General features: G+C 51.9%; 1 protein-coding gene across 1 annotated transcript in view; it reads right to left on the bottom strand.

Annotated features, from left to right (window-relative positions):
• Positions 1 to 1,441: 1,441 nt before the first annotated feature.
• The window catches only part of LOC135824588 (mucin-19-like), a 15,801-nt gene continuing 7,242 nt past the window's right edge, over positions 1,442 to 10,000 (bottom strand). The window contains exons 8-9 of the mRNA XM_065337322.1: positions 8,318 to 8,561; positions 1,442 to 7,149 (exon numbers count right to left, since the gene is read on the bottom strand). Of these exons, the coding sequence (XP_065193394.1) occupies positions 3,512 to 7,149; positions 8,318 to 8,561 (3,882 nt within the window). The 3' untranslated portion in view covers positions 1,442 to 3,511. The remainder of the gene's footprint in view (positions 7,150 to 8,317; positions 8,562 to 10,000) is intronic.

Genomic DNA, 10,000 nt, shown 5'->3' with positions numbered 1-10,000 from the left:
AGTCTGCTACTATCATTAATTTTCCTCTTGGGGGTTAGACAAGGGGAAGTAGCCATGTAGGGGCGATGCTCGATGCACTGCACTATCGGCCATTCGGATTTCCCCCCATACACTTCGCATACATACTCATTCTCTTAATGGTACGGTACTCTTGATGGTACGGTACTCTTGATTGTACGGGACAGGTACGCGATAGCGTCAGACGGAGGTCCGTCTGCCACACACAAACACCAAATTAAAGCTGTGTGGACCCTGGCTAGCGCCAGACGTTACTGAAGTAACGTCTTTTACTAAAGTAATGACGCATGTTACTCACACAGCAGTCCTCTGCTTTCTTCACTTTATTAGCCAACTTCGGCCACGTAACGAGCAGGTGTGGAAATTACTACTCATAACTGAGAGGCTATAACACTGTGACCTACCACTTCTGTAGGTGAGAACTCGCGCGCGCGCGCAGATAACACCACGATCGATATTATTCGAGATCGATTTACATGAATAGGAATAAAAGGGAACGTCTAGTATGACTGAATTTCACTTCAATTTGTTGGCCGCTTCGGATCACGTCCCGCAGTCTACCAACTCAGTCGAAGTCACTCTACGGATTGATGGCATCCAATGGACGACGATTGGGGGACGACACCTCAGTCCTGGACTCGACTCCCACGACGGACGCGGCCGCCACACTGGGCATCGAGATCGCGTCTTCTGCACAGCTGTGAAGGCTCCGTCACCTGGCCGGCTACTGAAGAACGAGTGGGGAATGACGCTCATGGCACACCTGATAGCGGTGAAAGTAGTGATTCATTGGAGAGCAGCAATGCGTCCCACTCACGTGACTGTGAAGGTTCGGAGTCCAAGCAGGCTACTGAAGCCGAGTGAAGGATTAGGCGGTGATGACGCTCAGGGCACACCTGAAAGCGGAGACCGTATCAATTCATTGACGATGAGGAAGGTGTCCAGAGGAATAGCCAATGAAGCCAGTCAAATTTTATCTGGTGCCTTCGCCTGAGTGCTGGGAATCGACTGAGAGCCTAATTGGCGAGCTCTACGCCACTGAAAACGTCCGGCCACTTTGGTGGTGTGCTCCGTCCAATGCTTCCATCTGGAAGGTGCTTTCGTCCAATTCTTCCATCTGGAAAATAAGGTGCTCTGTGCTGGATAATAGTCCGGTCAGAAATGTACTGTACCAGAATCGGTAATCAGTTTTGTCTTCATCAATGTACCATACATTCCTCTTTGCTTCTAAAAAAATCTTGTCCTCTGAAAACCCCTTTTCGATTGCTGTTTGCTTCCGTTCCTCGCCTGTCTCAGACAGACGGACGGACGGACAGAGACATGGTCACTCTGTCTCTCTCTCTCTCTCTCCCCCCCCACCTATTTACATGTATCTAGTTATCCTGCTACTAACTGCATACATATCAATAATGTTGATAGTCTATTACATGTATTCGGCATATCTTGACGGTCTTGACATCCACTTGATGCTGCTTTCACGCTAGAACAAGCTCGCAAAGCACAAAGGAAACAAAGATGGGGTAAAAAAACCTCGAAAATTGGAGTGAAGTGACATAAAACATAGCTGGGAGGAAGAGCTGGAAATTTAAATCTAAGGCTAAAACAACTGCAAGAGTTTCGGTAAAAAAGCGACTATCGCTGATAGCAGTGTATCGTGTACAATGTGTAGGCGCTTTGAGAATGAAAATGTAGAAATTGGAAAGGAAAAAAGCTAGAAACTAAGAATAAACGAAATAATGTGGAGAACATGCCAAGGAACACGCGGCCTTTCGCGTAACAAGACCCAGCAGAAAGTGTTGACGTATGTATGAGCATGAAGGCCAGGAATTAACGCTCCCTAAAAGTAATAGTTTCAATCGCAACTAACGGCGATAACCGGCAAGAAATACTTCAGTACTTCAAATTAAATTCTCAGTCTTGGATAGATATGACGATTCCCAACGGGCTCCGTATTCAATTTCATGACGAAGTCAATATCAAAAGGCATGACGTCATGGACATGCCAGGGGGAAACCCCTGCAGCCTGCACAATGCACATGAGCATGCCTGAGTGGTGCTGTGCACCCAGTGCATGCCAACGTCATAGCAACGCTAGATCCTTGCACGAGACCCGGAAAGGCAAAATAATCATCTTAGCCATCTGGAAGCTAACTCAATCAACGGAAGTGTGTAGAGAAGCATGTCACTGCATACCCAGAGATCATCACAATGACCTCATACACAAGACAGGATGACATAATGATAAACATGAGAATCCATTCAGTGAAGTAATGGCGTCACATTTCCAACATGTTTCTGTGCTATGTGGAACGTGAGCGGGATCAACGGCGACACAGTAAACCACCTCTATCATGCAGTATTCTGTTCTCGAGGTTCGTGGTTTCTCGTAAAAAAAAACAACAACAAAAAACAGTGAGCTAGCTCAATATGCCGCCATTGCTCAAACTGAGAGTTATCACAGCTTAGTCAACTCACCTCACGAAACTATCTCACCCACCAATGTCACCAAGCACACCGAGACGCCGATGCTATGTCCGAGCGCGAACATTGTGACGCCCAGCCAGGTTCATTTCTAAACCAGGGTCTAGTGTGATGTTGCATGAGAGCACTCACTGTTGGCAGGCACTGCTGTGAAAACAGTACTTCACAAAGAGCACTCACTGTTGGCAGGCACTGCTGTGAAAACAGTACTTCACAAAGAGCACTTACTGTTGGCAGTCACTGCTGTGAAAACAGTACTTCGCAAAGAGCACTCACTGTTGGCAGGCACTGCTGTGAAAACAGTACTTAAGCTTCTAGTGTATAGGCGAGCATGGAAACACTTGGAGCACACGCTGATGATGCTCATCCAGTGAACCGGCAGGGTTGAGATGTAAGAGCAACCTGAACTGAAAAGGTAGAAGCAGGTGTTCTACAGCTTGATTTCTAGTCGAGCATGAGTAGTGGTGTATTTCCAGGCAGGGAACACCAATGTCGAATATGCTATCCTGTGGAGTAGTGAGAGAAAGATGTCCGGGTTGCCATTGCAGAGAAACAGATGATAATTATGCGTTTACACTGCCTCAAGACAGATTCCAGTGCTTGTGTTAGAGACTGGTGGAAAGCAGATTGTGTGCTGAATAAAACCAGTTGAGCATTTCCAATCCTAGCTTCACAGGACTGGTATGAAAGACACAACCTGTGCAGAGGTGCAGTTATGGAGAGCTTGCCGGGAGTGCTTGCAGCGCAGACCAGCACAGTGCAGTATGAGCAACAACACGGCATCACAGCTATTCATCGTGCTCCACTCCGGTTTCAATGACAGCTCCACTCTACGCCGAATGCTCCAGTATCAATAAGGACAGCTCCACTCTCAGCTCACTTCACCAGCATCAATAAGGACACCTTCACTATCAGCTGACTCCACGGATGTCAATGGCAGCTCCACTTTCAGCTGATTGTAGCCATGTCCACGAAATACACACCCCCAGCCTGGTTAAGGCGAGCAGTGCGTTCAAGATGCCGCACCACCCTTGCTCTTCTTCTTCTTCGCCGACGCGACCATCTTACTGCCGCCACTGCCTACTGGTGCTGCTTTGCCTCCAGTTGTTTTCGTGCCACCACTGCTGGCTCTGCCTGTTGCTGCTACTGATGCTGGTGTTGGTGCTGTTGTGGTTGCTGTTGGTACTGCTGTTGTCGCTGCTGCCTTTCCTACAGTTGCTTTAGCGCCGCCACTACTGGTTCTGTCGGCAGAGGGTGCAGCGTTGCTCGCGCCAGTCACAGTACGGGCGCCTGTCGGGGAAGTCGCACTGCCAGCCTTGCTTGCATGAGCATGAGAGGCGGCCGACGAAGCGGCCGACGAAGCAGACGCCTTTGCCGCTGTTGTCGCCATTGTCGTCACGCCGCCGTCGGTGTTAGCTACGGCAGCATGCGCTGCACCGGCCGAGGCAGCGCCTGAAGAAGGCATAGCCGTGCTGTCCACAGCAGCTGCGCTGGCCATGCGACGCTCGGCAGGACCGTCTGCTACACGTGCAGCAAGTAGCTCGCCGTGCTCCGTGATGTTGTCGACCAGCGCCGCCAGACGTCCGCTGAACGCGGAATGCAGTTCTGGTGAGTCGTTGACGGACACTTCGTTGAGCTTGATCAGGGCTTCTTCCATTGCTTCCGACATGGCAGCGTCCACAGCTGCCGAGAACTGCTCTACCTCGCGTTTGATGTGCATCGTCTCGGCAACCATTTCTCCCGGCAGTCGTTCCAGAGTTTCGTTCAGTTTGTCCAGCTCTAGGTACTCGACGATCGTGTTGTACTGTTTGCCGGTGGCCGGATCATGGAGAATGATTGCTGGTGCTGGTGCTGCCGCTGCAGTGGTGGACTGGTCATCTGCTGCTGTTGCTACTGTGGCCGTTCCTGCTCTAACTGACGGGGTTGTTGTTGCTAGGCTTGGTGATACTGCAGCTTGCATTGCTGTTGACTGCGCTGCTGTTGGCGGTGATGCTGTAAGCTGTACTGTCGTTGGTTGTGTTGTTGTTGGGGGTGCTGCTGTTGGTTGTGCTGCTGTTGATGACGAAGATGATGTTTCTACTGCTGTAGTTGTCACTGCTGTTGTTACTGTCGATGTTGTCGCCGGTGCCAAGCTCGATGTCAATGGCGTCGAGGACACCACTGCCATTGGTGATTCCGTAGCGGCTGGCACTCCTGCTGCTGCGGGTGCTGCTGCTGCTGCTGATGATGACGATGATGATTTTCCCCTTGCACTGATGCCAGTGGTATCGCTACTGTTACTGTCAGGTACACTGCTGATGGGCACGCTGCGGGTATGGCTATCATTGCTGGAGATCATGGTGGTGACACTGCTGCTGCTGCTCGTGGGTTCTCTTCTGCTGCTGCTGCTGCTTCTGGTGGTGGTTGTCGTGGTGGTCGTGGCAGATGTAGTCGTGGTGCCAATGGCGGAGGCAGGGCTGGTGGCTTTGCTCCTGCTGCTGCCTGATCCAGTGCCAATGCTGATACTGCTTGCACCGCTAGACGCACTGCTTTCTCCAGGAAGGCTGCCACTGCTACTGCTGGTGCTGCTGGTGGTGGTGCTGGTGGTGCTACTGGTGCTGATGCTGTTGGCAGTGGTGACACCGCCAGAGCTTGGCAACGTCGTCACTGCAGTCACCCCCGCTACTGTCTTGCTGGGAGAGCTCACTGCGGGTGACGCATGCACGGAGCGACCACCACCAACAACAGGGGCCGACGTCGATGTCGGAAAATACTCGCTCGCCGCTTCGCTTTTCCTCGCCGCCACTTTCTTGATATGCTGCATGGGAAGGGTGGCAAACGTGCCGCTAATCTTTCCGATGTTTACACGCTTAGCGGTGGACGCACGTTTACTGCTCGTTTTCGCCGAGCTCGGCTGGCCAATGGCTGCAGGTTTGCTTTCCGCTTGTCGCGCAGTTGTTGTTACGGACTGCAGCGTGTCGACCTGTCCCTGCGTTGTGGCAGTAGTGGTGGGTGTTACAGCGGCTAGTGTGCTGGTGGAATCTGGCTGCGATCTACTCCCCACTGCACAAGAAGCAGACTTAATATCAGCAGTGGTGAGCGGTGGTGTTGCCCGAGAAGCGTCCGCTTCAACACTCGGCTTGCCACCCAAGGGTTGGCTGTCACCCGAGGAAGCGGAAGCTGCAGTTGTTTTGAGATGAGCGGCTTCCTTGTCGGCCATCACTTGTTCCTGTCCTTCTTTCCCGGTCTGTGTCTGCTGGGTGAGATCAGTAGATTTGTCTAGTGTTCCTGCTGTTATTATTGCTGTTCCCGCTGTTGGTGCTGTTGTTGCCGCTGTTGGTGCTGTTGTTGCCGCTGTTGGTGCTGTTGTTGCCGCTGTTGGTGCTGTTGTTGTTGCTGTTGCCGCTGTTGGTGCTGTTGTTGTTGCTGTTGCCGCTGTTGGTGCTGTTGTTGCCGCTGTTGGTGCTGTTGTTGCGGCTGTTGGTGCTGTTGTTGCCACTGTTGGTGTTGCTGTTGCCGCTGTTGGTGTTGCTGTTGCCGCTGTTGGTGCTGTTGTTGGTGCTGATGGTGTTGCTAAGGCGTCTGTGGTTGCTATTGTTGTTTCCGTGGCTGAAGTGGCGGTGGCTATTGTTGTTGTTTTTGCAGTGGCTGTGGCTTTCGTTGCTGTTATTGTTGCTCCGGTGTCCACAGTTCTTGCCACTTCTTCTGCTGTTGGAGTAGACGGTGTCGCCTCGGTGGCCATGGCTGCTGCTGTAGCTGTTGCTGCTACTGCTGGGGTTGTTGTTGTTGTTGTCGACTGGGATGTGGTGGTATCAGCGGGAAGAACGCAGTCGTCCACCATTTTCTTCCTCTTACGCTGCAACCCCGGAGATAAACTACCCGTGATGGTGGCCGCCGAGACACCGGTGGCATCGGCGTCGAGACCGACGGACGATCCACCCGTGCTACCGCTGCTCGGTGATATTCCTGCCGGGGCAGTGCTGATCTCGCTGTTGCCACCGTCGGTACCGGTGGTGGTGGTGGTGGTGGTGGTGGCGCTATCGGTCAGACCGAGCCATGCCTTTGCCACGGCCTTACCCACGGCCGTGTGAGCGTCCATCATTGCCTGACTGAATGTGGCCGCCTGAGCAGATACGGCGATGGCCGAGGAGTCACCGCCCTCGGTGCCGGCGGCAGCAGGCTCTGCGTCGACGCCGACGGCTTTGTCGGTTGCCTTGCCGGCGGAAAATGCTGCAGCATCTGTTGCCGTGGCGCCCGTGCGCGGCTCGTCCGCGGCGACGCCGGCCTTGCGGGCAGCAGTGTACTTGGCGGTAGCTTTGCCAGCTCGTCTTGAGCTTACTTTTCGTGCCCCTGCGTGCTTGCTCAAGGGCTTGCCGATACTGGGTGGCCGGTGGGCGGTAGTGGTGGTGGCAGTGCTGCTGCTGCCGAGTGAAGTGCCGGAGCTTTCACTGGACGGTGGCAGGTGACTGCTGGTAAGGCTCGAGTTTGTTTGCGAGCCAGACTGCCCTGTGGCACCTGGCCCAGCACCAGTCACAGCGGTGAATGCAGTTGTCGTGGTATCACTGGAAGATGCTGATTGGCTGGACACAGTCACGTGATCCGCGGCCGACCGGGACGAGGCAGAGTTGTGGGTGCCATCTGACGCATTGTGGACGTCATGCTTCTCTGGCCCTGTGTGTGTGCAGTGGCGAGAGCAGAGGAAGTCAACGTACAAACACACACACACACACAGACACACGGACACGCGCACACACACAAGCACACCTACCCACCGAAGAATAAACACATGGGCACGCACACACGCACACACACACACACACGCACACACACACGCACACACACACACACACACACACACACACACACGCACACACACGCACACGCACACACACACACACACACACACACACACGCACACGCACACACACACACACACACACGCACGCACGCACGCACACACACACACACACACACACACACACACACACACACACACACACATACACAAACAACAAAGTACAGTAAAACCTGTAACTAAATACAAAAGTGACTAGCGACCAGCCTGGTACTACATACCACTTTGCCAGGCACGGACGTTCTCACATTTATATACGGTTGTGCGCTGCAAACTTCTAACTAAGGACCACCTGCCACTAAAGACCACTTTCTCTGGCCCCAAGGGGTGGTCGTTAGTCGCAGGTTTTACTGTTCATTCCATTTTCTCCCATGCTTATTTCTCCTCCAAGCGTATGCTTCCCTCCCAATTTGGTGCGCCTGCCATTTGAAGATGCGGAGACCTCTGGCCGGTTGAGCATGGCAGGCCCGCCAGCACCATCTCAACCCATGGTAGCCCCATGTGCCTGCCGGTGAGCTGTGTATAACCTAGTAAAAAATAAATTCTTAAAGTACATCCGTGGGAGAAGCAGCCTAAGCAAGTTCACGCAAAGATGGTTCAGCATTTACAAAACACGGATATATTTAGAACACAAACTTGCATGTAAAAAAAGAGAAGAAACACATGAGAACGAACTATGCAGCAACTATCCGCGATGCTGCATAACTCGTTCTCATTTGTTTCTTCTCTTTTTTACATATTTTATTACTGGCTCAGTATCCGAGTACAAACTTGCATGTGAAGAAATCACTCAAATGCCCCCCCCCCCCCCACACACATTCCCCCTCCTCTACCCCAACACACACATGCTCCTCCCGCCGCACACATATACCCCCCCCCCCCCCCTACACACATACAAACATGCCCCCCCCCCCCCAAAACACACACACACACACAAACACACCCATCCACACACACACACGAATAGGAACACAAAGCGCTTACCCAGAGCGCTTACGGCCTCGGTTCCCTGCTCCTGAAAGGAGATTAAAATCTGCTCAAGTTCCGTGGCACTCGTAATCTCCCCTGCACCGGATGATTCAGTCTTGCCGATGCTCGACGTTGTGCTGTAGGTAGATACAGCTATCTGAACCTCTAGACAATGCTGGCGAATGTGTTCCTCCGGGTGACAGTTGCCAATGACACGTAGCGCGAACATCAGCTTTCGGATAGTCTCCGGGTTCAGGACCTGCACAGAGAACACGAGGTGTGACGGGCAGACACCTCAGACCTCAGACATGCCCATCGCGGAAGCGATGATAGCGAACAGCTATGTTAGACATAGCAACTTGTGCTGGGATTACACCATTCAACAGCTTGCAAGGCTGATGAATTGACCGCCACTATTTTTAGCCTGGTATCCACCACACAGCTGTTTGAAGTGACTTTTTCTGGCCAGTGAATCCCTATTTTTCATTTTTCCATTTTTTTCTACACACACATCACACCACATACTCCGTCATACACTGGCTGTTGGTAACCACCCAGGAGAATGAAAGAAAAGTCAGGAAGAGTCCGAGAAAGAGAAGAAAGACGTATGTGACCATAATCGTCGGGAATTGAACCCGCAACCTCTCGATTGGAAATCGACTGCACATACCACTGCACCATATGGGCAGACACATGAACACACACACACACACACACACACACACACACACACACACACACACACGCGCATGCACACGTGCACACACATGCACACGCACAATGAAATCCAGTCGCGGCACTCCAGCTTGCGCCTCGCATCATTCCCCAGCCCCAGCCCAGTATTCGCAGGCCTAGGGCTGCACAACGTCCGGCGCGTACTTGAGTGACGCGACTGGATCTAATTGATCAGCACATATACTACGTAGTATACACCAGGGATGAATTTATTGTCATATTTTGCATAGCAGTTTCTTCTCTACAAAATCACAATTGTGCAGCAGTCTTTGATTGTGATTAGCATTTTTCTTTGAAGGTTGGGTGTTTACCACATTGTCCTTCTTGAGAGTGACGCCTGAAAGCCCATTTGCCAAAAAATCGACTGAATCATACATGTGCACGCAGATTGAGAGTGCCTGCACCACATACACTGCATTGTATGCATGTTACTTGACAGCACAGGCTAGGCATGGATAGTCTGCATGTATCGCAGTTTTCTGCGAGTCACGGTGACTTTTGAGCAGCAGTAGGTCGATTTTGCATCGCAAACTGCGATGCGATACTGGATAAATTCATCCATGTACACGCAAGGCAGGGGAAAATATCTAACGAGTGTTCCCCAGGCCACCGAGCCCCAGACAAGCGAGCGAGCACCCGTCTACCCGATGTACTCATGTCACCCCTGGAAATCCTCACATGATCCGCCGAGCACCAACCTTCACCTGGATTACCGTAACCGAAAAGAACTGAATCCTAATTACAGTCAACTTTGCGTATAACGACACTCGGCGGGGCATCAGAAAAGGGTCCTTATTCGCAAAGTGTCCTTATACCCGAAGTCTCATTATTATGTGTTACAGTTGGATGGGACTTTGCTCTGGGCATGGACATTCTGTCGTTTTTCGCGAATTGTCGTTATATCCGCAGTCGTTATTAGCGAAGTGGACTGCTTGTCATCGTGATCACGAAGGCTCTGATATC

The sequence above is a fragment of the Sycon ciliatum genome, chromosome 9, assembly GCF_964019385.1.
Source record: "Sycon ciliatum chromosome 9, ocSycCili1.1, whole genome shotgun sequence".
Taxonomy (NCBI): Eukaryota; Metazoa; Porifera; class Calcarea; order Leucosolenida; family Sycettidae; genus Sycon; species Sycon ciliatum.
Note: the sequence above shows the minus strand (reverse complement) of the source record. Positions and strands in the feature narration are given on the sequence as shown.